We start from the raw sequence: 26,938 nt of genomic DNA on the forward strand, positions 1-26,938 counted from the left end.
GCCCCCGGCGGCACCGGGAGAGGTGCGGGGGGGGCTCGGTCCGGCGGGGGGGCGGGGCGGGGCGGCGCTGACGTCACGCCGCGGGCCAGAGCGAGGCTGCCGGGAGCCGGCGGCCGAGGCTCCGCAGCCGCCCCGCACCGAGCCCCGCGCCCCGCGCACAGCCCCGCGCACGGCCCCGCGCCCCGAGCCCCGCGCCCGGCAGGGCGGGCGGCGGGCGCACCATGCCGGCCTGACCGCGGGGCGCGGACATCGATCCCCGGGCGCGGAGTCTGAATTAATCCGGGCAGCCGGCGCGGGGAGGGGGGGCGGCGGTGGAGGAGGAGGAGGAGGAGGAGGCGGCGGCGGCGGCGGCGGGGGGGTGGGGGAGGAAGGCAGCGAGCGAGCGGGCGAGGCAGCGGCAGAGCCCGGCGGCCACCATGGAGCTGGCGATGGAGAACCTGGGCAGCCTGCACGGCGTCCCGCACTCGCAGCCCACCGAGCTGCTGAGCCCCGCGCACGGGCGGCAGAGCTCGCACCGCAACCTGGTGCCGCACGGGCGGCCTGCCATGGTCTCGGGCATGGCCTCCATCCTGGAGGGGGGCGACTACCGCGGCGAGCACAGCCTGGGAGCCCCGCTGCACCCCGCCATGAGCATGTCCTGCGAGTCGCCCTCCGGCATGAGCCTGAGCAGCACCTACACCACGCTGACTCCCCTGCAGCACCTGCCGCCCATCTCCACCGTCTCGGAGAAGTTCCACCACCCGCACCACCACCACCACCACCACCACCCGCACCAGCGCCTGGCCGGCAACGTCAGCGGCAGCTTCACCCTCATGCGCGACGAGCGGAGCTTGGCCTCCATGGGCAACCTCTACAGCCACTACCCCAAGGACATGCCGGCCATGGGGCAGCCCCTGTCGCCGCTTCCCAACGGGCTGGGTAGCCTCCACAACGCCCAGCAGCCGCTGGCCCCCTACGGCCCCGCCGGCCACTTGCCCAACGAGAAGATGCTCTCGCCCAACGGCTTCGACTCGCACGCCGCGATGCTGTCCCGGGGCGAGGAGCACCTGGCGCGGGGGCTGGCGGCGCCCAGCTCGGCCATGATGCCGCCGCTCAACGGGATGCACCCGCACGGCCACCCGCACGGCCAGCCCGGCGCCTCGCTACTGGGCGAGCGGGAGCGCCCGGCGCCCGGCCCCGGCTCCCAGCCCGGCGGCTCCGGGCAGGTGGAGGAGATCAACACCAAGGAGGTGGCCCAGCGGATCACGGCCGAGCTGAAGCGGTACAGCATCCCGCAGGCCATCTTCGCACAGAGGATCTTGTGCCGCTCCCAGGGGACCCTCTCGGACCTGCTGAGGAACCCCAAGCCCTGGAGTAAGCTCAAGTCCGGCCGGGAGACTTTCCGCAGGATGTGGAAATGGTTGCAGGAGCCGGAATTTCAGAGGATGTCGGCGCTCAGACTGGCAGGTAGGACACGGCACGGCACGGCTCGGGCCGCCCGCCCCGCACCTCCGGGCGGGTGGGTCAGCGGGCGCTGCGAACGCGCGTGGGAACCCTCGGGGGTTCCGGGTTTGCCATCGCCAACTGGGGCCGAGCTCGGGCGGGTGTTACCGATCCGGTTTGTAACCTTAAGACCAAAGGGAAGGCATTTAGATTAAAGGTGAGTTACACCTAAGGCGACCTCCCGCCTCCCTGGGCCTGCTGCTGCCCGCGAGAGATGCGGGATCGAGGGTGGAAGGAGCCGAGAGGTGCCCGCCTCTCGCCGCCGCCCGTCCGCCTGCCTCGGGGATTTCCCTCTCGGTGCCGCCGAACTGGCCCCTTGGCGCTGGGATATCCTGGAACTCCTCCGCGGTCGGTTCGGCCGCCGCCGCTCGGTACCGGGGCCGCGCTCAGGGGAATCTCCGGGCCATCCCGCCGGGGCTGCGGGACCGGGGCCGCGCTCCGCTCCCTCCGGGCACCGGCTGCCCTCGGCAGAAGGAACGAGCCCCGCCTGCCCCGTGTCTCCGGTTCCCAGCTGGGTTGAGGTCCCGCAGCGCCGTTCCCCGCGGTCTCGGGCCGGCGCTGGGCCGAGGCTTTCCGGGAGAAACGCGGGCTTCTGTGCCGAGGGTGGGCGGGGGTCACGGGGAAAAGGGCCGGAGGGTAGGACAGGGGAGACAGCGGCGAGCGGGGACGTGCCCGGTGCTCCCCGCCAGCCCCGGCACAGAGCCGCTCCCCCCGGAAACGACCGGAGCTCTTGGCTCCGCGGGGCCGAGCCGTGGCGGAGAAAACACGCGTTAGTGATTTTTAATTTATTTTTTAAGAAATCCGAGCTCCCCGTGGGGACGGACAAAGCCAGCGACGAGGACCCGCCGTTATTTATGGGGAAGAGCAGCGTTCATATGTATTTAGTGTAATTCAGTTGCTCTTTAATTAGGGCAGGGTAGTGGCATCTTTTAGTTCCAGTCGATGCCCTATTGAAAAGCAGTTAATAGAATGCAAATTGTTCCTGGCTTTACAAGGTTCTGGTAAATAAAGATTTAAACACTGCCGCGATCGGCCGTTTAATGCCCCCGTTGTTGGGGCTAATTGAGCAGCAGGCTTGGGCTTCTGGCTCGCCAGAATTGGAAATAATAATTAATAATTCAAAAATAATAATAGCAATAATAATTAAAATTAACCGTGATGGTGATGATAAAAAGGCGGCCGCAGCTGGGGGAAGCTCGGGGGGAACCCTGTTCTCGGACCGCCTCGAGAGGTCCTTGTCCCCGGCCCGGGTCAGGGTTCCCTGTCCCTGAACCGGCTCGGAGGGTCCCTGTCCCTGCTGTCACCTCTTTGCTCCTCTCGCCGCCGTGGGAGATTTATTCTCCCCAAAATGATTTTTCTCCCCCGGCGCCGCTTCCCCCGGCGCCAGGGCCGCCATGTCCCCATTATTTACGGGAATTAACCCCCCAGATTTCCGGGGAACGGGATTTGCTCATTTGCTCTCTGTGAAAACAGGAAAAAAGCCACCACCAACCACCAACCCAACCTCCGGTCACGAATCCGCCCGTGGATCCGCACCTCGCTCCCCACGCGGGCCCGGGCCGCCCCACGCCGCTCGCAGAGGGGCTCGGCCGACCTGCCCCCCCGGTCCTGCCGCTTTGTTCCCGGCCCCGAGCCCTGCTGGGTCCCGCTTTCGTTTCGCTCCTGCCACCCTCTCGCCCACCCGGGCCCGGCCGTGGGGTCCGTCCCAGCCCCTCGGGCTCAGCCCCGGCCCGGCTGCCCCGAGCAGCGGCGTCTGGGGGAAGGGGTCGCGCTGGGGGGGGCCGGACCCGAGCCCCCCGATCGATGCAGGTGAATCCCCAGCCCGGCCCAGCCCGAGGCCTCGGGTTGACTCCACTCGTTCTTTCAGGCTGCCCCGCGCTGGGGGCCCAGAGGGGTCCGGATGATCGCAACCTTCGCCCCCCGCAAGCAGGGAAGGGACCTGGCAAGCGAGCGGAATTTTTCCTTCCCGGTAAAAGGAAAAAAAGTGTTGGACGTGGGGCACGGCCGGGGCAAGGACTGGTACTGGTTCTGATCCTGTTCCTGGTCCTGTCCTGGTTCTATTCCTATTTCTCTTTTTGGTCCTATTCCTCGTTCTGGTCCTAGTTCTATTCCTATTCCGATTCCTATTCCTATTTCTGGTCCTATTCCTGGTCTTGGTCCTGGTTCTGGTCCCGGTCCTATTCTTATTCCTAGTCTCTTTTTTTTGTTCCTATTTTTGAACCCGGCCTGGTCCTGGTCCTGGTCCCGGTCCGGGGCCGCCCGGCCGCAGGAGTCCATCTGATGGATTAGTCCGAGTCAGTGAGCCGAGGATCGATGACCACGCCGGGCCCCTAGAAATGGCACCCGCCGCTTTTCTCCTCTTTCCACCCCAGTTCCCCCCATCCCGCCGCCCCCTCCGCAGATGAGCCATTAATTATTCAGCTGGGAGACGAGGGGGCTGCAGCTCCCGCCGCCCCGGGCTCCCTCCGGCCCCGCTCGCCCCAAGGGGCTCCACAAAAGAGGAGGGGTCCCACGGAGAAACATCTGGGCAGCAGCTGGCGGTGCCCAGCCCGTCCCCTCGGGCCATTCATCTCTGCGACTCCCAGTCGCGGCTGCAGACCCCCGGGCCTGCTCCAGATTCATCTCCACAAACTTCGTGACCACCCCACGAGGCCTGCGAGGGCCCGTGGGTGTCGGAGAGCTCCCACTGTGGCACTTTTGGGGGTCCCCGCAAGGGTCTGACACCCCCACCTGCTAAACCCCGATCCCTCGTGCCCTGGGGGCGGAAAAGGCATCGGCTTCTTCCCCGTGGGATGACGAGGAATCGGGCGCGTTCCTGCGCTTCCACTCTCGCGTGTCCGCGGAGGGCAGTGGGTGCCTTCCCACCCCGCGTGTCCCTTGGTGCCCTCCAGCCTCGCGTGGCCGTGGGTGCGCTCCCATCCCAGCGCCCCCGACATGGGAACCCCCTCCCCGCCACGGATTTATTCCGGCGCTCAGGACCAGGAAATTCGCTCGTGAATATTTTTCGGGAGGGCGACAACACCGTTGTGTCCCTTTCGCGACAAGGCGCTCCCCGCTCGCCGTCTTCTTCCATCCCTAACTCGAAGGGGCGTTCGGGGGATGCCTCCTCCCGTGGTTTTCCCCGCGGCTGTGCGTGGAATTCACCCCCGCGGGTGGGGTACGGCTGGCCTGGGCAGCCCTCGGAGCCGGGCAGTTCCTCCCGCTTTTACATTCGCTTCCCCTTTTCCCTCTCCCACCTTTCTTTTTATTTTTCCGTCAGCACTTCCACCCCTCACCCCCCACCTCCATTTTTTCGTTCTCCATTTTAATTTTTTTGTTTTAAATTGGTTTTGTTCGTTTTGTTTGGTTTTTCTTTTTCTTTCTTTCTTTCTTTCTTTCTTTCTTTCTTTCTTTCTTTCTTTCTTTCTTTCTTTCTTTCTTTCTTTCTTTCTTTCTTTCTTTCTTTCTTTCTTTCTTTCTTTCTTTCTTTCTCTTATTTTTTCCTTCCTTCTCTTTTCCTTCCATTTTTCCTTTCTTTTCCTTTCTTCCTTTCTTTCTCTTTCTTCCTTTCTTCTCCTTTCTTTTTTAATTCTTCCTCTCCTTCAGTGAATTCCTTCCCCGAACATATCTCCTTCGCAGCACAAACCGTCGTTATTCAACACAAACCCCAAAACCACCCCAAAACTGCGAACACGACCGCGGGGCTGGGCCAAAACTAATGCCCGAGAGCTTTGACAACACCAATAATTAATGTCACTAATTAATACCGCGAACTAATACCCAGACTTGCTAGAAAAAGGAACAAGATGGCGCTGAATAAAACCTCGGGAAATATAGATATATATTTAATAGTTTTTCACGAGTTTTGTTTTAATTTCAGCCTCTTTCAAACGACTTTGGCCCAATGACGGCTCCTCCCGGCCCGCGGCCACCGGGCACTGCGGCGGCTCCGGGCGACCCCGGCCCCGGGCCCCGACCCCGGCCCGGCTCCGGCCCCGGAGAGCGGCGGAAAACCGCGGACGGTTTCGCTGCTTTCGATCCGCGCGTGGCCGCAGGCGAAGGGGAAAAGGCGCCGCAGCCGCGGGAGCTTTGCAGGACCGGGAGCGAATGGGTTTTGTCGCCGTAAAAGGGGCGAAAACGAGAGTTTGGGGGTCCCGGCTCCCAGCGGCTCCTCCCGGCCCGGGAGGGCTGCCCAAGCCGGGAGTCGGAGAAAGATTCGGGAAAGGTGGCAAAGCTTTGTCCCCGTTGGGAAGAAGAAGAAAAAAAAGAGTGGGTTTTTATTTTGGTTTGGATTGTATTTTTTAAAAAACCTTGAATTTCTTGATTTTTTTTCCTTAAATTACTATTTTATCCTGCTATATTTTTTCTTTAGCACGTTAATAGAGTTGGAACGAGATGAGCTTTAAGATCCCTTCCGATCCAACCCGTTCTGGGATTCCATGAATAAGAGGCGACTTCCTCCGCCGGTGCGGAGCCGCCCGCACGGAGCAGCCACCGCCGGCGTGCCCGCTCCTCACCCTGCACCGTGTCCCGCACCTCCTCGTGTCTCTCACTGCCTGAACCCCACGTCCCGCGCCTCCCCGCACCCCTCCGTGCTCCGCACCCGCGCCCCGCACCGCGCCCCGCACCGCGCCGCCGCCTTATCAGCGCGGCGGGGCCGCCTCGCTCCGCCCGCGGCTGTTTTTCTGTTTGCTCCCAATCTGCGCGTCAGAAGGGGCCAATAAACCTCCCGCAGGTTAAACATTAAATGGGGTTCCTTCCCCCCACCCCGCAGGAAATAACCTCCCCTCTCCGCGGGGTGCCGGCTCCCACCCACCCGCGCCCGCGGGGTTCTGCTCCCCCAAACGCTGCTCCCCAAATCCCCCACGGGCTCTGCACATCGGCCCAGCCCCGGGGGCCGCACCTGGGGCTTTTCTTGCTGCCTCCTTTTTTCTTTTTTTTTGGGTTCACATTTTGGGTGGGTTTTTGTTGGGTTTATCTTTTTCTGGGTGTACAACACGGGGGTGATAATTTTTTTCCTTGTCCTGTCAATCGCCACTGAAACCATAAGGGAGAGATAACAGAGAAGAGAAAACTCTCGGAGTGACCTTTGAATCAATTTGAAAAACCTCATTTAACTGATAAGTCTTGAAAGGCCCAGAACTAATTTGAAAATACATCTATTAAAATCTCATTGCCGCTGCCTGGGAGCTGCTGGGAAGGGTGTGCGAGGCGACTTCCCGGGGTCGGGGGAGCCGGGAGAGCAGGTTTAAGCCCTGGTCAACAAAGAGATTGCAGAGCTGGCTGCAAAATGATGGGGCTTAGACCAGGAGAAAAATAAGAATATTAAAAGAAAAGGGGTTTTTCTCTCCCAGCTGGTGGGGAAAGGGGAGATTTACAGCATTTTCCTGCCATAACCAGGCACAGAGTCTGGGATCGCAGACAGAATATTGGATTTTTTTTTTTTCTTCCCTTCACAAAACAAATCCAATATTTTCTCATTCTGCTCAGAGGCAGCTGCAGGGCCGGGGAGCCTGTGGCTCTGGGAGGGCATCCGTGCCCCACTGAGGAGCTGAGGAAGAAGCTCTGTGCTCCCATCACTTCATTTTCTGCCCAGTTTCCTTGGTGCCAAAAGAGCAGAGGAGGCAGAGGGATGGTGAAGGCAGGAGAAGACCAGAGGCAGGGCCCAGGCTCCTGTTTTCCTGCCTTGGGAATGTCCTGCCTTGCCCTGGGCATCACCTGGGTGTAAAGGGAACACAAATCCCCGCAGAAACCTCCCGGCACAGGGGGCTCCTGGTGTGAGGCCATGGTGGGCTTGGAGCAGGGTGGCGATGGCTGACTGGAAACACGAACACAAAAATAAGATTTAAAATGAAATAAACTCCATCAGAGCCTGGTTTGAATGAACTGAGGCTTGGCAGCTCGGTGGGGGTGTAGAAATCCAACTGTGCTCCTGTTCCAGACCTTGGGGTGCAATTTAGGACGCTGCTGCCTTAGGACAGGCTGCGTTCCCTGCGGGAATTGCTGCCTCCCCAGCTGGGACAGAGCTGGACCCATCATCCCCCAGCCCCAGCACTTCGCTGCCTGGGGAGGAAGAGTCTCCTGAGGTTCCCTGAGGTTTCCTGGAAAGGTTCAGGCACCCTGAGCAGGAACGGAGGCATTGGGCAGCTTTGATCTGCCCTCACCCCATATCCACACTTCCTGCATGGCTCTGGCCATGGGTTCTTTTCTGGATTTGAGCTGAGATGTCCAAATTCCTGTAGTTTAGCATGAAGCTGAGGCTTAAAGGAACCCAGGATGAGTCCCATTAACCCAGGAGGTGTCCCATCAACCCGGGATGTGTCCCATCAACCCGGGATATGGTCTGATCCAGCTGGGATGTGCACTTGCCACGGCCCTACTCCTGCACAGCACCAAGGGCAGCGCAGAGAGGTTGGGGCCAGCCAACTGGCCCAAATGGGAAAGTTGGAGGCCAAAATTTTCCCCTCCAGCCCATCCATCCTCATCCAGAAGCAATGGGAGTGATGCAGGGAGGCGCTGGGGCGGGGAGGTGCTGGCGAGAAGCAGCTTTTGGCAGCTGAGTGTGTTTAGTCCTGGCTCCGTGCAGGACCGGGGCCATCGAACGGCAAAATCTGCTGATTTAATGGAAATTCAAAAATCTTGTTAATACCTCGAATGATACAGGGTGATCTCTGTATCCAGCAGGACGTAAACCAAGTCGGTCTTGGACGGGAGAAATGGATTTTTAAAACATTTGGGGTTGTTAAAAAATAGCGAAGGAAAAAGGTGGCATGGATTCTCTGGTGCTGGAAGGAGGGACCAGGGTATTTGAAAAATAAAGACCCGATATTAAATTTGAGAGATGTTTGTATGGGCATGGGTAAGATTTCAAGAATGACCTTAATAACTCAATCTTAGCATATTTATATATATATATATTCCATTAGGGACCTGCACCACTGCTCTAAACACTGGTGCTTTCTGTAGTGCAAGGAGAGGAGGTTCAGAAGTGATTCAAGAGGGATTCCATGGGGGTCCGGGTGTTTTATGGCTGCAGAAGTTGGGGTTCAAGGTGTTTCACGGGTGGTGAAGTCAATGCTTTGCCCACGGCCCCACACGGGTGGGATGCAGGGACGGTGGGCGGAGGTGGGCAGGGCTGCAGGTTGCTCGTGTTCCTTGTATTGCTCGTCTTCACTTTGGGATCTGGGGAACCTTGTCACCCCTGGCAGACTCAGGGTGGCTCAGCTCTGCCCAGCCTCGGAGAAGGAGATGGAAAATCTCCGTACGGAGCAGGAGGAGAAAGCAGGGGCTGCTGTGGGGAGGCTGGGACTGGCTGTATTCCCCTTGCTTGCGGAGAAGGGAGGAAAATCCCAACATCTGGATCAAAAAAAAAAAAAAAAAAAGAAAGATGCAAGAGCAAATTGCAGCTTTTTCTGCTGCTGCTGCCATGCCAGGGGTACCATGCCCACTGTGCTGAGCTCAGGGCTCAGCAGAATGATGAGCAAGGGGAGCTGCTGGTCTCCCATCCAGGCTGGAGGAGAACAGAGGTCTCCTGCTGTAGGAATGAATCCAGGGAGCCCTAAACACTGGGGCTTGCAGGGCTGGGTGCGCTGAGGGCGCTCAGAGTGTGGCACAGCTCTGAGGGCACTGCCGGCAACCCAACGCATCAGGCTTGGCTGTCAGGGACCCTATAAAACCCCCAAATGGACCAACAGCAGGGCAAACACCTCGGGCCACAGCGATCCTCAAAGGTGATGGTGTCCCCAAGGAGCGCCCACAGAGGTGCCCAGCCCCAGTCTGGGGAAGCCAAGGGCCATGGCAAGGTTGGCTTGGGCCACTGGGAAATGTCCCAAAGCCTCCCCACACCAAGTGCCACCACGTGGAAGCGACACCAGCTGTGACGTGGCCGTGGACTGAGAGACCGAGCATCCACAATCCCCTCGTGCCTCAGTTTCCCCGGGAAGCAGTGGGGATGGGGGGGCTTTGGCAGCGTGGGGCAGAGCTCTGGCAGCGCCGGGTTATCAAATCCGAGGAACTCGGCGATGCCACGGAGCCTTTCAGCCGGGAGATAAGGCCCCTCCGTGGGAGTCACGCTCCTCCCGGCCGATAACGAGCAGGTAATGAGCGAAGTCTCTCCATTAGGGATAAAATTGCAAATGCACCGGGAGCTGCTGACGGGCGATAGCATCAGGGGCTGACAGAGATCTCAGCGGCTCCGGGGAAGCTGCTCCCACTGCGGAGCAGCGCAGACCCCAGCACAGGGCCGGGGAACGCAGTGGCAGCGTCCCATCCCTGCAATTTTCCCACAGATCTGGCCCTACTCTGCATTTTCCCCCATTTTCCTTGTTTGCCCTGACGTGGTGCCCCCCAGATAAATTCCAGCTCGGGATGGGGGATGGATCCCGCTGGGTTTTCCTCTGTGGATGGAGCAGCACCTGGCCCAGTTTGGCTGGAATGGGATGCTCGATGATGCCAAGGTGGTTCGGGCTTCCAAAGCCCTCCCAGAATGGGGGGTCCCTTCCCCATCTCCCCCCAACTCGCAGGGGGAGGTGGGATGCTGACACTGCCCTGCCAGGCTTCGGAGTCACCCCAAGGCCTCTGGAAATGGATCCCTGGATCAATGCCTGATGTTAACTCTCTTTTGGGGGCCAAACTGCAGGATTTTGGTGACATTTCTCAAGCAGAAGGCAGTGAATCCCTACCCTGGTATTACCAAGGGAGCTCCTCTACTGGATTCCTGCTGGACCACCCAAGGCCACTCGCTCACTTGCCCACACACACGGGCAGCCAGAAAGAACAGAAATTGAAAAAGAAATCATCAAAATCAGGGCATTTCTTTGAGGAAAGCTGATTCCAAACTGGCTCGCTTTTCCTGGAGAAAATCTGAAAGCATCTCCCCAAAACCTTTTCCACCCCAAACTGGTGATTCCTCTGCCTTCAAAACCTCCAAGAAAAACCCAGATTGTTTATTTGCTCTGGTTTTTGTCACTGTGGCAGGGTGGTTGCCCCATTGTGGGTACCTGGGGGTGAGCCAGTTTCTTCATCCTTGGGGGGGTCCATAACCCCCCTGGAAAAGGGACCTTGGGGGGACATTTAGGGCATTGGGGGGTTCAGATGCCCCCCTCAGCGTCGTACCCCAGCATTTTTTCAGGGTCTATGGAGGGTTTGTGCTTCCTCTGGGTGATGGATTCATTCCGGTGCTCCCAGAGCCCAGCCCGGGTACCCCGGGGGTGCTGCTGGTGGGAGGGGGCAGCCCCTGGCAGCGTCACTGTCACCTGGCAGAGCCCCTGGCAGCGTCACTGTCACCTGGCAGAGCCCCCCGGGAGCGTCTCCTGTTGTGCCAGAGCGGGAGAAAAGAGGCAGGAATGGAAAGGGGGACGGAAGGTGGGGAACAAAGGGGCTGCTGGGCGTGGGGCTTGGGCAGAGCTGTGGCACCCGGCGGGTCCCCTCGCTGCCTCCTCTCCTCGCCTCCCTTTGCTCTTCCTCCTCCTCGTTTTCTGTTCCTTTTACCTTTTCGCTTTTTTTCTTTACCTTTTCTTTTTCTCCCCCCCCCTTTCCTTTTCCCTTTTCATTTGTTTCCCTTTTCCTTTTTCCTTTTTCTTTCCCCTTTCCTTTCCCCTTTTCCTATCTTTCTCTTTTTCTTTTCCTTATATTTCTCTTTTTCTTTTATATTTTTTCTTATTTATTTTTCTTTCCGCTTTTCTTTCTTCTTCTGCATCTCCTCCTCCTTTTCCTCTTCTTCCTTCTCTCTCTCTTCCTTCACTTCATTCTCTTTCCTCTTGCCTCATTCTCTCTTTTGCCCTTTCCCCCCTTTCCCTCTCCCATTTTACCCCCCCAACCCCTTTTCCAGCCACTTTCCAAGAGAAACCATTCCCTTTAACCTCTCCTAAGCCCCTTCCCTGGGCTGTGCTGTCACATCCCACCGTCCCACCTTCGGGGGGAAGCCCTGGGGACGGGCAGCTCCCTCCCGGGGAATAGGGCAGGGAATAGGGCAGCTCCTCCGGGGTGAATCCCCCCTTCCCGCAGCCCTCCCTGCAAACCTGCCCGCGAGCTCCCGCCGGTCACGTCGCCATCAAAGTGATGTGCCAGCAATATCCAACACGCAGTTAAAGCCACTCGTGGGAGTTTCAATAAAATCGACCGGGCAGGATCAATGGGCTGCGCTGGCCCCATCCCCACACGGAATGGGGCGGGGGGCAGGAAAAACACCCAGGGCTGCGAAATGGGGGCGGTGGGAGGGGGGAGCTGATTACAAATCTATCCCATCCTTGCCGTGATTAATTGCTGCTTTACCAGAAGGAACAGCGCGGGGTGGGGGTCATTTTTAAAGGTAACGTTGAGGAGGGAGTTTCTCTGCTGTCTTTGGAGGGAAGGAGGCAAAAGCCCTTTCTCCCGTGGGTTTCCCTCCCGGCAGGATGGGGCCGGGAGCAGCCCCCCGCGGGCACGAACTGGTCATTCAGCCCCCAGCAGCGATTTTGGGAGTTGGGAAGAACCCTCCCCAGCCACGCAGGGCAAGCCGAACCCCATCCAGCGGGCATCACTGGTGTCCCTGTTGTAGAGCTGGCTCAGCTCCCAGCCAGGACCAGCCTGAGGGACCAGCGGTGTCCAGTTCTGGCTGCCCCTCACTCTAAAGCACCCCTGAGCAGCCCCTTCACCCCACACCGGCACTTTGAAAAGGCTCTGCGCCCTCCCCAGCGCTCAGGGGGTCTCGGTCCTGCCCTGCCCTCCCCGGAGATGCCCAGCTCAAATTAAAACATCATCCATCGTTACAGTGGCAGCGCATAATCCCGGGCAGATCAGTGCAATTACTGCGGGAAATGCCTTGGGAGCTGAACTAATAACGCCGGGCCGGTGTATTAAGAGTCACTGGCTTAGCGCCGGCCACGCCACAGCGGCCCACGCGCGTGGGAGGACGGCCGGGGACACCCCGGGGGCACAGGGGTGGTGCCTGGGTGGGGGTTTTGGGGTGGTTTTCCTGCCCCCCTCCTCATATGTGTGGAGCAGTTGTGGGGTTGGGATGGGGAGGCGCTGGGCAGTGATGGGACAGTGGTGGGACACGGTAGAGGGTGACAGTGGAGCAGCTGTGGGGCAGGGATGGGGCAGGGATGGGCACTGATGGGACAATGATGGGCAGCGATGGGCAGTGATGGGGCACTGGGGCAGCGATGGGCAGTGCTGGGGCAGTGATGAGCAGTGCTGGGCAGTGCTTGGGCAGTGCTGGGGCAATGATGGGGCAATGATGGGCAGCGATGGGGCAGCGATGGGCAGTGATGGGGCAGTGATGGGCAATGATGGAGCACTGGGGCAGTGCTGGGGCAGTGCTGGGGCAGTGCTGGGGCAGTGCTGGGGCAGTGCTGGGCAGCAATGGGCAGTGCTGGGGCAGCGAGGGGCAATGACGGAGCACTGGGGCAGTGCTGGGGTGGTGCTGAGGCAGTGATGGGGCAGTGATGGGCAGTGCTGGGGCAGTGCTGAGGCAGTGATGGGCAGTGATGGGCAGTGATGGGCAGTGCTGGGGCAATGACGGAGCTTCCCTGCCCCGCACCCGGGCCGGGCAGCTCCCGGGGCTGCCCATCCCGTCCCCCCCCCCCCCCCCCCGGGACGCGAGTGGACCGCTCCGTCCCGTGTGCGCGGAGCGGCCGGACCGGCCCATCGCGCTGAGCGTGAGGGGGGGAAGGGTCGGCCCATTGGGCAGCGGGGGGCGTGGCGGGCTGTACCACTGCCACCGCCCCGGGGGGGAGGGCGCCCGGCCATCCGCAGGGGGGCGCCAGCGCGGCGGGGACGGCCCAACGCGGCTGCGGGGGGGCGGAACAAACCATTCCCGGCTGCGGGGGGGGGGGGGGGTCGGGCAGGACCAACGCTCCGAAATGGCGGGGGGGGGTTGCGAGCTGGGATCCTCGAGGCTGGGACCCCCCCTCACCCTCAGCCCGGGAGGAGCCGGCATCACCCTGGAATGGAGTGGCGAGGGGAACACACCTGAGGGGCCACACCGGGCAGCAGAATGTGGTTTTGTCCGCACCGCTGTCACAAAATTCCAGAGCGGTTTGGGTTGGGAGGGACCTCAAAGCCCATCCAGTGCCACCCCTGCCATGGGCAGGGACACCTCCCACTGTCCCAGGCTGCTCCAAGCCCCAATGTCCAGCCTGGCCTTGGGCACTGCCAGGGATCCAGGGGCAGCCCCAGCTGCTCTGGGCACCCTGTGCCAGGGCCTGCCCACCCTCCCAGGGAACAATTCCTGCCCAAGATCCCATCCAGCCCTGCCCTCTGGCACTGGGAAGCCATTCCCTGGCTCCTGGCCCTCCATGCCTTGTCCCCAGTCCCTCTGCAGCTCTCCTGGAGCCCCTTTAGGCCCTGCAAGGGGCTCGGAGCTCTCCCTGGAGCCTTCTCCTCTCCAGGTGAGCACCCGCAGCTCTCCCAGCCTGGCTCCAGAGCAGAGGGGCTCCAGCCCTTGGGGCATCTCCGTGGCCTCCTCTGGAGTGGCTCCAGCAGCTCCCCGTGCTCCTGATGTTGTTCCCCAGGGCTGGGGCAGCTCTGCAGGTGGGGTCTCAGCTGAGCGGGGCAGAGGGGCAGAATCCCCCCTCCCCTGCTGCCCACGCTGGGGCTCAGCCCAGCACAGGGGGGGTTTCTGGGGTCAGTGCCCATGGCCGGGGCAGGTTGAGCCTCTCACCCACCAACACCCCCAAGTCCTTCTCCCCAGGGCTGCTCTCCCTGAGTTCATCCCCCAGGCTGTGCTCAGGGCCCTGCTTGCTGTATGGAGGCCGGGCTGGGCACCTGCCAGCTGTCCTGGCTCTGTGCCGGGTGGGAACACCTGGGATTTGGGGTCACATCAGAGCCGGGCTGTGACATGGGCTGATAGAGGGCTGTGAACTGCCTGGAGAGCCTGGGGGCCTCCTGGAGAGGGGCCTCACACCTTGGAAGGGCTCCAGTCTGGGATCTCTTTCCTGCTGGAGCTCAGGGATGACCCAGAACAGCCGATGTCCCTGTGCAGATCATCCTGCCCACCTTCAGAGCATCCTGGAGACACAAACCTTGGACACCCCACCCTGAGGATTACAGACTGCCCTGGTTTTCCCTGCACCGCAGAGGAAGAAATCCAGCAGCCCACTGAGAAGTGACTCGGCCAAGCCCCAAGGGACCTTCCCATCTCACACCCGGGACCAGATTTAATCAGGAAATGCAGAAAACTGTTGGGTTTTTTCCCCCACTGCCTTTTCCCTCTCTCCAGCACACATTCTGTGGCTGATGATGGCTCTGGGCCCTCCTGGACACCATCTCTGCTGAGACCAGCTCAGGACCAACACAGGCTCCGATGAAAGATGTGTCATTGACGCTGAGTTTGTTCATTGTCCAGCTGCTCAGACCCTCAGGTCCAGGAGCAGCTGGAGGCAGGGACAGGCTGGTGGGAATCCCTGATGCCGAAGGGACATCCTTGCTGCTGCTTTCCTGCATGAAGGGGCGAGGACAGAGGGCAGGCAATGCCATGAGTGTCACAGGGACGCCACCCCAGGACAAGGCTCCTTGTCCAGCATTACCTCGTTCTCACAGAATGGCAGAATCCTGGAATATCCTGAGCTGGAAGGGACCCTCAGGGATCATCAGTGCAGCCCCTGGCCCTGCACAGACACCCCAACAACCCCAGCCTGGGCATCCCTGAGAGCGCTGTCCAAACGCTCCTGCAGCTCTGGCAGCCTCGGGGCCGGGCCCATTCCCTGGGGAGCCTGGGCAGTGCCCAGCAGCCTCGGGGGGAAGAACCTTTCCCTAATGTCTGACTCAACACCAGCCCCCCCCTGCAGCTGTGACACAAATCAAACCCCAAACTCCCCTTTCCCCCCCCCGCCCCCCCATTCCGTAGCTGGGGCTCTTGCACCAACGCTGAGCCCAAGTAAGTCCCACTGATTCCAAGGAAAACTTATTTCAGGGGATGGAGGTTTTCCAGCCGCACCCCCACCTCATCCCCTCCGCACTGCCATCCCTCCGGGCCCTGCCGGCTGCTGCCTGACTCCGGCACTTCATTAGCACCAATTTGCTCCCGTCACGTTAAGTGGTGCTGACTCGGAGAGAGGAGTGAGGAGAACGGAGCAGCCTCGAGCACTCCCAGGGCTCCCGTGTCCGGCCCTGCCTCACACCAGCAGCTGGGCCGGTCCCCGGCAGCAGCTCCCGATGGCCGTGGGCTCCACTGGAACAATGGAAGCAGCAGATCCTGGTCCAACGAAAGGCCTGGAAAGGGAGGAAATAGGACAAATGGGGGGAAGCGACTTCCCAGCAAAGCCATGAGCTGATCCCGGCTCCCCTGGGTGATGGGGAGGGCCCGGCGGGGCACCGGCTCTGCCTTTACAAAGGTGGCTGGAAAAGCAAGTGGAAAATGAAACCCCTGCAGAAAGGACATGCTTTTAACAACAAACTCACCTCTTTAAGTCATGTGAAACCATTTCGGTGTCCCTGAGAGGGGTTTGGAAAGGACAAGAATAAAAGCAGGGCAAATGTGGAGGGATGGAGCCAAGCGCAGCTGCAGCAGCCACAGCTCCTTTGTATCCCTTCAGCCGCCCTCAGACCAGACAAACCCGTCTGCTTCAGTGCTGCGAAAGCTGAAAATGCCGCCCGTGGAAGAACAGGCCAAGCTTGAGAAGCGCAGGAGAGGAAATGAGGTGTCCTGGGGGCTCTTCTGCGTGTTGGGGCGGCTCTGATGATCCCAAATCGGGAAGACACACGAACCCCATATCGGGAAGGAGGACGGAAGGCTTGTGCTTTCCTCTCCCCTCCTGTCCCTCCAGGTGCCAACCCCTGGGAGCCCCGGGGCTGTGGGCAGTGTGTGGGGTGGTCGGTGTGGGCGGCTGGCAGAGCCTCGCAGCCCCGTCCGGGTGGATCAGAGCTGCTCCCTGCGATGAGCCACCGAAACCCTCGGCGTGGGAAGGGCAGGGAAGCGAAGGGAAGTGCAGGCGGCAGCGCTTTGTCTCATCTCATCTCGTCTCATCTCGTCTCATCTCATCTCCTCGTTTGCAGCGTTCAGAGGAAGATTTAATTTGCTGGGCTCGGGGAAGCGGCTCCCCCTGCAGCGCTGGCTGCATACCAATGACCAGGGGCTCTCCTCGTCCTCCCCGGGCTGCCAGGGGAAGCCTGGCCCCACCGAGGCGGGGACACGTGGCACGGGGACACGTGTGGGGCTGGCAGCTCGGGCTGGGCCGTGCCGTTCCTGCCCAGCAGGGCTGGGAGGCTCTGCAGAGGCATCGCAGCTCCTGACCGCCTCTCTCGGACTCTGAATGGCCTCTGAGCTCTTTTTTTCACTGCGGAGTGGCTCAGATGCTGTTGGGACCATGGCACCCAAAATTCCCCACAAGTTTTGGAGCCCAGAAGGTGCTTTTTTTTTATCATGTGCTGCTGAAAACAGGGGGATCCCAGGAATGGGCACTGCAGGGCAGGCTCTGCTCAGGTCATTCTGTGGTTGACACCACATCTGTGTGTTCGTCTGTGTTTGGAACCAAATGGGGTTTCAGCAAAAAAAAAAAAAAAAAAAAAGAAAGGCAAAAAGAAAGTTGAAGTTTGTTTTTTTGAGCGCTTTTCCTTTGTTCTGTACTGCTCTGCCTGTCCTGTCAGCATCGTGTCCTCCCAGCTGGAGAAAATCTGAATTTCTGCTGGAGACCCCTCTTTGTGACAAATCTCGTTGGGCTCTTTTCCTACAGTGCAAAGAGAAGTCAAACCAAGCTCTCAGAGCTGCCCCAGCACCCCGGCACTGTGCACCAAAGTGGTTCTGGTTTGGAGATAAAGCTCCCTGATGTCTGCTCCAGGCTCTGCTCCAGCTTTGGGGGAGCAGATGCCCTGAGGTTCACTCCGACCCTGTGTGAGGCACTGGGCTCACCCCTGTTTGCTGGGAGCTGGAGCTCCCAGAACCTTCCAGAACAGTGGGGTGGGGGCTGAACCAGTAACACCCAGCCCCCTTCTCTGGGAAGGGGAGTGACATCACAGAACCATGGAATTGTTAAGGCTGGAAAAGACCTCTTAGATCAAGTCCAACCATCAACACAGCACCACTCCCATGTTCCCCACTGAAACAGGTCCCCAGGTGCCACATCCGCACCTTTTTTGAACACTTCCAGGGATGGTGACTCCACCATTTCCCTGGGCACCCTGTGCCAGGGCTGGGCAACCTTTCCCATGAAGAAATTTTCCCTAATATCCAATCTAAACCTTCTCTGGTGCAACTTGAGGTCATTTCCTCCTATCATTTGTTATTTGGGAGAAGAGACCGACCCCCACCTGGCTACACCCTCCTTTCAGATCCCTCTGCCCCTTCAAGGAGAGGAGGAAACTGAGGCAGTCCAGGGGCTGGACCTGTCTTGAAGGCGTGGAGAGAAGCCCGATTTGCTCAGGGCCCATTTCCCACCCGGTGCCCACCAGTGGCATCAGCTCATCCCACCTTTGCCCCAGGGAAACCTGTTCCAACCTGGCCAACCACATCCAGGTTCCCCCTCTCCATCCCTTCCTCCACCTCCCTCTGAGCCCATAAACGCTCCTCGGTCCCCTTCCACCCCTGGGAGATGATTTGACAAGGAGAAAAAGAGAGAAACTGGTGGTTTTTGTGAGGTTTTTTTTCTCCCCTAACCTTGCTTACAGCCAGCGCACCGGCTCTGAAAGCCCCTGGCTGTCTTTTGTGATTTCAACAAATCACCAGCACTTAAGCAAAGTGGGCAGAAAATTACAGGTTGTATTGCAAGTGAATGGAGAGGGAGAGCACGCTGGGGCCGAAAAACAGAGGTTTGTGGGTGTAATAGAGCAAGCAGGGACTGGCAGGCTGCGGAAGCCTGCAAAGCCATCAGGTATTAGTTAAATGCTTAGCGGGGATCACGCTGCGAGGCATAATCACAGCTCCTGAGCAGCAGCCATTTGATTGTCTCTATTATGTCCCCTCTGAAATGATTTGGGAGATGTTTCGCTCGGAGCTGTCAAGGTTAAGTCAAGGAAAACGCGCTCCCTCTGACATGAGGCTCCCGGGAGGCAGAAACCCTCGGCAGAGTCCTCCGGGGAGGAGGGTGGGATGCCTCTGCTTCTGGAGCTCTTTCCTCCTGCTTTCCCTGGCCGAGGTTCCTCCTTGTCTTTGCTCCCTGTAGTTTTCCCACAGCCAGGTCAGAGCTGCCTTAGAGATGGGATTGTTTGGATTGCGTGCCTGGCGTGTGGAAGGATCCGTGCTGTCACCCCATTCCACTGCGTCTGGCCTCCCCTCCTTGTGACTTCTGGGCTCCTTGGTTGGGTTTGGAGGGCATGAAATGAGCTGGGGAGAGGTGGAGGGAGGAGAAAACCCCCATTGTGGGTGAGCCCAACCCATTATTGGCCAACAGAGCATCCCCCGGCCATGGGAGACCTCAATCCATCTCTGCCACGGTTGGTCCTGGTACTGCCAGGGTCCTCTGTGCCCCAGGAGGAGCAGGACAAGCCCAGGAATAAATCCTGCAGAGGCAGGGCTGGAAATGTCCCCATCCCCACCGACCACAGTGAGCCCAGACAGCCAGGAAGGACATGATGGAAAAACAACATTAAGCCAAGGTTGGGTTGTTTGGATCTTAGGACTTGGGGGAAAAAGGGATTTTGAAGCACAAAGAAAACACCTCACCCATGGCTGATCTGGGTGGGAGTCAGAGCCGTGCCCCTGGCTGCCCCTCGTCCCTGGCTGCCTGTGGGGACATGGGGACGGCCACCGCCAGCCTGCCTGGGAAAGCAGCGCCCAGGGGATGGGGAATGGGAAAAAGATCCTCCGTTGAGGGGTTGATGGCTGCCGTAAATAGATCTGAGCAGCGTCCCCATCGATCGCTGCTGTGCGGAGCTGTAATTAGATTGAGCTGGGGGAGAGGGGTGTTGGGCTGCGTCAGCAGAAAGGGAAATTAATAAATAAACAAACGAGCACAGGAAATGTGGGATGCGGCCGCCGCCGGCAGCGCAGGCCAAAAATAACCCAAAATACCAGGGGGCTCAGGGGTGGGGAGGGGAATGTCACCTGTGCCTGAGCAATGGCACCGGGTTTGCTGCAGGAGCCCAGTTTCACCAGCAAGGCCCTGATGGTTTGTGTTTGCCTCGGAGCTCGGAGTTGTTATGGGAGCCTGGGTTGTAACAATCACTCCTAAAAATGGGATGGGGGTTGGAATGTGAGGCTGGAAAGCTGAAAGGCTGAATCTCAGGCTGGCGGCCCAGCACTGTGGTGGGAGTGGGTGCCAGCAGGCAGGAGAGCCAGAGGACAGGGTGGATTGCCAGGGTGACAGCTGAGTCACAGCCACAGGTCCCGTGGGGATGTGGGGGACATTCCAAGCACCATCCTGCAGGGCAAAAGCCCTGTGGATGGAGTGTGAGGAGCCCACCACGGACACAGGAGGAGCTGAGCGTGCCATGGGTGCCGGGAGGGCGCGGGGAGGGTGGGCGAGGGGCACAAGTGTGGGGGGAATTTTTCTGTTTGTTGTTTGGCTTGGGGGGGAAGTTTGGGGAGGGTCTTTTTTTTTTAAATTCATGTCTGGGGAAAAAAAAGTCAAATTTTCTATAAAGGCTTTTTTTGTTTGTTCTTTTTGCAAGCATCTGATGGTCATAGGGTAGGTTTCCACATTCTCTGCTGGCTGTTTGAGTAAGGTACCCCTGGGACAGGGTCCCCTGGCCATCACTCAGAGTGTCCCTTTGTTCCTTTGCAGCCAAACCTGCCCGGGGGGGAGAAAGGGAGGGGAAGGTTCTCCACTGGCTCTACCAGGGGTGGCTGATTCGGACAGAGAGTGGTTGGTTGTGTCCAGCTCGGTGCCTCCCATCCCCTACCCCAGTGGGAGCAGAACTGGTGGCTTCCAGCACCCCGTGGGGACAGGGCCAGGAGCGAGCCCAGCAGCTGGGACACAGAGCTAAATCTGCTGGATAAGCTGTCTGCTTCACTGAGCTCCGGATTTGCCCAGCTCTGGGTGGAAGGGGTGGACATCATCCTCTCTCAGTTCGAGGTGATGTGGAGAGGGCTTGTAGGGGCGGCCAGCTGAGGAACTACAGGAGGAGGAGCTTGCTTGTGTTCTAGTGAGGAAGACATGACTCCAAACACCCTCCCACTCCTCCTAGGCTACACACGGCCGCCCCTTGGGCTGTGGAGGTGTGTTGGGAGAGCAGGAAGGTGTTCAGCCCACGGGGAATACCTGTCCTGTGCTGCCCCATCCCTGCAGCGTTTCTGCCTTGGCCTCCAGTCCCTCCAGGCTCTGTGCTTGGAGCTTGGAACTTGCTTTGACCCCTCCAGGCCAAAGAGGCTCCTGCAGGTGCCTGAGAGAAGCCAGTTGAAATCTGCCACCCAGACAGCAAATGTCTCAAGGGACCTGCGCCCTCCCTGCAAAATCCTCCAGAAGATCTGAACCGAGAAATCCCAAAGGCTGAAAACTGCTGCTGCCCTGGGCAAGAGCAGGACTTCCCCTGGCCCACAGTTTGCTCACTCTTTTCAGAGCTTCCTAGGAGGAAATGCTTTGTTCCCAGCCGTGTAGGGTCAGATCCATGCCCTGCCTTGCCTGTGGCATCACAGGTTCCTGCAGTTCCGTTTCTGGTTGAGTCCCGAGCATTCAAGTCTGTGAGCACCCACATCAAACCTCGACAGCTTCAGGGCCGACCCTGCTTTGAGCAGGGACTGGATCAGCTGCCTGCACCATTCCATAGTTTTCTAGGAAAACACCATAGCAAAGGTCCCCTTGCCCCACCTCTTCCACCAACAGTGTGCTTGATATCCCCACAGTTAAAATTCATTTATTTCTTTATTTAACTCACTCCCCCCTCTGCCCTCATGCAGTGGGGTGGGGTCAGGGGGGCTTTCCTGGCTCTCGCTGTCCTTCTCCACATGACATCCCCTCTGTGTTGACCTTTGGCTTGGGCCAAACCTGTAGGGAAGGCTTTTAATTCGATGCTGACAAATGTGCCCGAGGATCCGGTAGCAAAGGCACACAGGGGAGACAGAATTTCCTGGAGCCTCCAGTGACTCAGGCAGGAAAACCCCTTCCCAGAGCAGGTGCATCCATGATCGGTCCTTCCAAGCTGGTGCTGTGGGATGTGGAGGCTGCAGAGTGACCTTTCCATAATGTCCCTGTCCCCGGCTCTTCCCTGCACTTCCGAGCTGGCAGCTGGATGGGGTGGCCAAGAGACACCGGGTCCCTGAGTCCTCCAGGGAGACCCACAGAGGTGATGAGGAGGCGAGTGAGACCGTGCTGAGGGAGGCCGATGGATTTGGGGATGGATCCCGGTAGCCAGTCTCTGTGAGCAGAGCAGTCCAGGGCTTTCCTCAGTCTCTAGTCCCAGGGTCAGCTGCAGATGCTGACACTTCTCCTGGCCTTCCCCCTGGGCTTTTGTCACACCGGTGTCACAAGAGGCCACTGTCCCATCTCAGCAGGCGCTCAGGCGCACAGGGAGGAAGAGGAGGGAGCGGTGGGACACGAGCCAGCGAGTTTCCTGGAGGGAAGGGCCTGGATTTCGGGAGGCAGCCGGGCAGCCTGCACGCGGGCCAGGGTGGGGAGCCCCAGTTAACAGCCCTGTTCTCTCTTTTGAACGCCTGCAGCTTGCAAACGCAAGGAGCAGGAGCAGCAGAAGGACCGGAGCCTGCAGCCCAAGAAGCAGCGCCTGGTCTTCACGGACCTGCAGCGCCGCACCCTGATCGCCATCTTCAAGGAGAACAAGCGCCCGTCCAAGGAGATGCAGATGACCATCTCCCAGCAGCTGGGCCTGGAGCTCAACACCGTCAGCAACTTCTTCATGAACGCCCGCCGGCGGTGCATGAACCGCTGGCAGGAGGAGCCGGGCGCCAACCCCGGGGTCCCCTCGTCGTCTACAAGCACTTTCTCCAAAGCATGATGTCCCCCAGCCCTCCCTGCCCCTTCCTGGATGTCCCCCTCATGACAAAGCCAACCCCAGACTCACACGCATGGCCTGACCGGGGTGGGTGCTTTTGGGGTGGGTCCATCAGCCTCCCAAACCCTCAGCCGGGTGTCACCCATGGATGGGCCTCGGGCCACCTCCTGCTGCCACCTTGTGCTGCCACATCCTGCCAGCTCGTGGAGCAGGGACAGGGTTTGTGACCAGGGCAGCTCCGTCTCCAGGAGGGCTCAGAGGAAACCCTTGTGGAGCAAGGGGTGGCGTGGGATGGAGGGAGGGAGCGAGGCTCTGTTTGGAAGGAAGCATCCCTGGTCCCTGGGGATCACAGAGCCTTGTCTTCACCTGCCCACGAAGGTTTTTGGGGAGAGGGGCCCATCCTGACCTCTCGCCCAACCTTGATCTCTGTCACAGCCATCCTTACAGCTCCCACAGGGGAGGGGTAAAGGTGGGGGTGACACAAGGAGTGCTGTCATGGGCTGGGTTCTGGCACAACCCCACTGGACCAGGGCCAAACCTGCCGCGGTTCAAAGCAGGCTGAGCAGGGAAAGTGCTCCTGGTGTGCCTGGAGGCCTCCTGGGCTGCTGCCAGGGCTGTGGTTGCTGGAGGTTTTCCCCTGCTGAGGTGCAGTGGGTTCCCCAAGGCAGCCAGACCCTCTGTGCCATCGCCACGTGGCACTTCTGTCCCTTGAGGGTTTTGGAAACCTGGCTGAGGACATTCCTGCACCCCTCATATCCTCTATGGGCACCTTCCTCTGATCCCCCCAGGACCCTCCCAGGAGCACCCACACCCCAGGCCCCTCACACACTCACAGCCCTCGACCCACGAGAGCGCCCCGGCCCCAGATCCCTCCCGGAGAAGCTCCACGGCGAAGGAGTCCCCTCCTGCCTCCACGGACCCGAGCACCCCCGTCCCGAGGGGACCCCAGCTGCTCCGCGCCACCCGGCGCCCCAGCAGGTCAGAGAAGCACATTTTAGCTACAGAAATCGGGTATTTAAAAATAACAATTGTTCGAAAGGAGACGGGAGGAGAGACTTGGAGAGAAGGATCTGATCTTTCCTGGTGACTGGCTCCACCTTTCACCTCTGGATTTCTGGTTCACTTTTCGGCTGAGGAATGGACACAGACAAAGCAGATTTGTTGGCTTTGCATCTCGCCCCATCCGCCCCTCGACACACACTCTTGTCCCCTCCCATCCCCCCTCTTCATCTCTGTTACCAAAGAAATTACAAAACCAAAAACCCAACGACAACAACCAAAAAAAAATTCCCTCCTGGGAACCAACATCGGTGCATGGTGGGAAAAGAAAAATCCGAGGGATCTGGTGGCGAAATCCAGCCCTGGGTGTGAGAAGGGGGAAAACTCCCCGACAAGATTGAAAGGGAAAAAAAGCAACCCTCTGAAAAAAAGGAATAACAACCGAAACCACAACCAAACAAGCTCAGCAAAGACCGGCAACTTACCAAAAAGACACCAGATTTTTTTTTTTTTTTTGTGCCAATTAACAACCTGCCTTAAATGCGGATTTCTGGAGCAATGGTACTTAGCTTCAAAGGGATCGTTTCCTCCGAGCTCTCAATGGTGACTTGTGCCATATAAAAAAGCAATCACGAGGCCAAACCCTTACAATCAGCCCTCTCCCAGCCCCCCGAGGGCTCCGAGGAGCAGGAGGTGCCACTGGGGACGGGGAAGGGCTGGGAGAGGCTTGGGGATGAAGGGGGAGGCAAGGTCCCCTTCTTCCCCCACCACTTGGGGAAAATATCCTCCAAAACCAACCATCAACGAAAAAAAAGGGATACTCTTGAATTTATGCGGGTAAAAAGTACCATCTGTGTTCTAGCGCTATGGTTTCTTCGATTCACTTTACTTTGAGAGTGATCAGTTGTGTCACAGGAAGGCACCTTGTTGAAAAGAAGGAAAAAAGAAAAGAAAAGAAACGAGACGAGAAGAAAAGGGTATGTGTTCACCAAAAAAAAACCCCACAAAACCAAAAAAAAAAAAACAAACCAAAACCAAAATCCACCCCAAAAAAAAGAGGAAAGAAAGGACGAAAGAATGAAGAGAGAAAGAAAAAAAGCCCTGCACACGAAGCCCTGAGCAGGCAGGGTCAGAGGACGTCTTGAACCAAAGAGCTCCTGGGGTAGGTGGGCGGTGGAGGGGCTGGGGGGTGTCAGACTGGACACGGTCACACCAAACTGAACCAATGCATTGCTGGACAGAGGGCGGGAGAGAGGGATCGGAGAGAGGGAAGAGCAGGAAGGGGCGGGTGCCGCAGCGTATTTTGCCAACCAGAACCCAAAACCTAATGGGAATCTCATCCCCCCAGGACCCCGCTCCCCGCCACTGATTTTTTCCCCTGATGTTGTTTCTTCGTCTTGTCGTGACGTGGTGACGATGGTGGTGGATTCCTGAACCCCATCGAGTAGTATTCAAGGGCTGAAAAGCCAGGAAGGGGGCCTTGGTTTGGGAAGTGAAAAACACAACAGGAAAAAAAAAAAAAAAAAGGAAAAAAAGGAAAAGAAAGAAAAAGAAAAAAAAAGAAAAAGAAAAAAAAAGAGTAAATGCCACAGGCCCTCAAGGATGCAAAGACATTTCTAGTGAGAACCCGAGACTAAAGGCTACCTCACTTGAGTTTTCAATTTCTGTGATTTGAAAATCACGTCTGATACCAAAGATTTTGTTGCCTTGTCTGGTCTGTGCTGGAAACGCCACTTTCCCTGCTCCCCGTGGCCAGCCCGGCCCAGAGCCCCTGGCCACCCCCAGCCCCAGCCCCAGCCCTGTCGAGTCCCCAGAGAGCGAGGGAGGAGGCGAGCGAGCGACTCCGGGATGGCAGCGTGGTAGATGAGTGCCTTTTTCTTGTACCAAAGGTGTGTGGCCATTTCTTTGCTCCTCTGCTTTGATCCTAAAGACTCACTGTTACCTCAGCTCTCCACAGGGACAGATTCCCACAGCTCTCGTAGTCTTTGGGTGTTGGGATGAAGGAAAGAAACCCAACACTTGTCCTAATTGAAGAGGAAACATCCCCCTCGCTGAGGGAAAGGTGCTGGTTCCCCGGCATGTCCCCCCTCTCTGATGTCCCTGTGTCCCCCAGCGTGGTCCCCAGGGTCCCTCCCTCCAGCCCCTCTTGCCCCAGGAGCACAGACCTGGTGTCCAGGGACGCTGCTCCCAGGGAAAGGCTTTGCTCCGTGTCCTTCTCCAGCCTCTCGGTGCTGCAACCCTGCAGAAGCCCACGGGGTGACCAAGTGAGTTTCCTCACAAGGTGACCAAGTGAGTTTCCTCACAAGGTGACCAAGTGATTTTCCTCACAAGGTGACCAAGTGAGTTTCCTCACAAGGTGACTAAGTGAGTTTCCTCACGGGGTGACCAAGTGAGTTTCCTCACGGGGTGACCAAGTGAGTTTCCTCACGGGGTGTTTTTGCTTCACGCAGCTCAGATTCGGGCTTCAGTTCCCGCTTTTGGTAGCACAGCTCGTGGCATTTCTGTTTGGACAGATGAAGGCAGGAGCCATGGAAAGCTTCACCAAACTCGTCCTCCAAACTCTTCCTTTAGGGAATGGGCTGGAGCTGCGAATCCTTTCAGTAGGAGCTGTTTCCAGGTCCCCAAAGGGGCGTTTTTGGCTCACTGGGGAAGGTCTCTGCAGCCCCGTCTGCTCCATTCTGTCCCTTGGCTTCAGCAGGAGGACCTGCCAGAGATGCTCTTCCCCAGCAATCTCCAGAATGCCCAGTTTAGGGAAAACTTGGGTTGAATTGTACCTGCCTGGTTCAGGCTCCGGCCAAGGCGACTCCTTTGAGTTGGACCAAACTTGCCCAGGGCCAACCCTGGTGTGATTCTTGGGGCTGTCCTGTGCAGGGCCGGGAGCTGGGCTTGGTGATCCTTGGGGGTCCCTTCCAGCCCAGGAGATTCCAGGATTCCAGGATTCTAACACCCCTGGTGAGAGCAACCCCGTGCGGGTTCCCCATCCTGCTGGGCAGCCTGAGAGGGCCGGTCAGACCCTGTCACCTCCCTGTGCCCCCCGTCCCCCTCCACACTATTGCCTTGGCCAGGGCTTGCCCGCCCTCCTGGCCACGCCACCCCTCTTGTCCCCAGTCCCCACCTGGCTTGTGATACCAAAGACGTTCTCTATGCAGGAGAAAGCCTTCATTGCCACCCAGCACAGACCTTACAAGCCTTTGACAATGTTCTCTGAAATACCTCAAAATATTTAATGTATAGTTTATGTGATAAAAAAAAAAAAAATTACTTAGCTAGTTTTTGGAATTTGTGACTTGAAGCTTTATACTGTTAAATTATAATTTTGCAGAAGACGGCATGTTCTTATTTCTTTGATGCGTTCAATGGGAGACATATTGAATGTTAAGGAAATGAAAGCTGGATAGTTTCACGATTAAAAAAAAAAGAGAGAGAAAGAGAGAGAGAGAAAGAGAGAGAGAAAGATTAAAAAAAAAAAGGACCCTTGGTGTTTACAGATTTCATATTTAAACAAGTCCTTTTAAAAAAAAAAGAAAAAAAAAGAAAAACTAATGATGATGACGATACCTTTGCGTTCAGATGTGTTACTTTTCTCTGAGTCATGTCGTACAAGAGTATTTATTATATGTGTTCTGTGTTCAAATGTAATTTAAGGAAGACAAAAAAAAAAGGCAAAAAAAAAAAAAAA

At 58.2% G+C, this 26,938-nt stretch overlaps 1 protein-coding gene across 1 annotated transcript; it reads left to right on the forward strand.

Annotated features, from left to right (window-relative positions):
- Positions 1-391: 391 nt before the first annotated feature.
- Positions 392-26,938, forward strand: ONECUT3 (one cut homeobox 3). The gene is made up of 2 exons (XM_032093065.1): positions 392-1,446; positions 21,971-26,938. The coding sequence occupies exons 1-2, from the start codon at positions 417-419 to the stop codon at positions 22,261-22,263; spliced, it is 1,323 nt and encodes a 440-aa protein (XP_031948956.1). The 5' UTR covers positions 392-416; the 3' UTR covers positions 22,264-26,938.

Source organism: Corvus moneduloides, chromosome 28, assembly GCF_009650955.1.
Source record: "Corvus moneduloides isolate bCorMon1 chromosome 28, bCorMon1.pri, whole genome shotgun sequence".
Classification (NCBI taxonomy): Eukaryota; Metazoa; Chordata; class Aves; order Passeriformes; family Corvidae; genus Corvus; species Corvus moneduloides.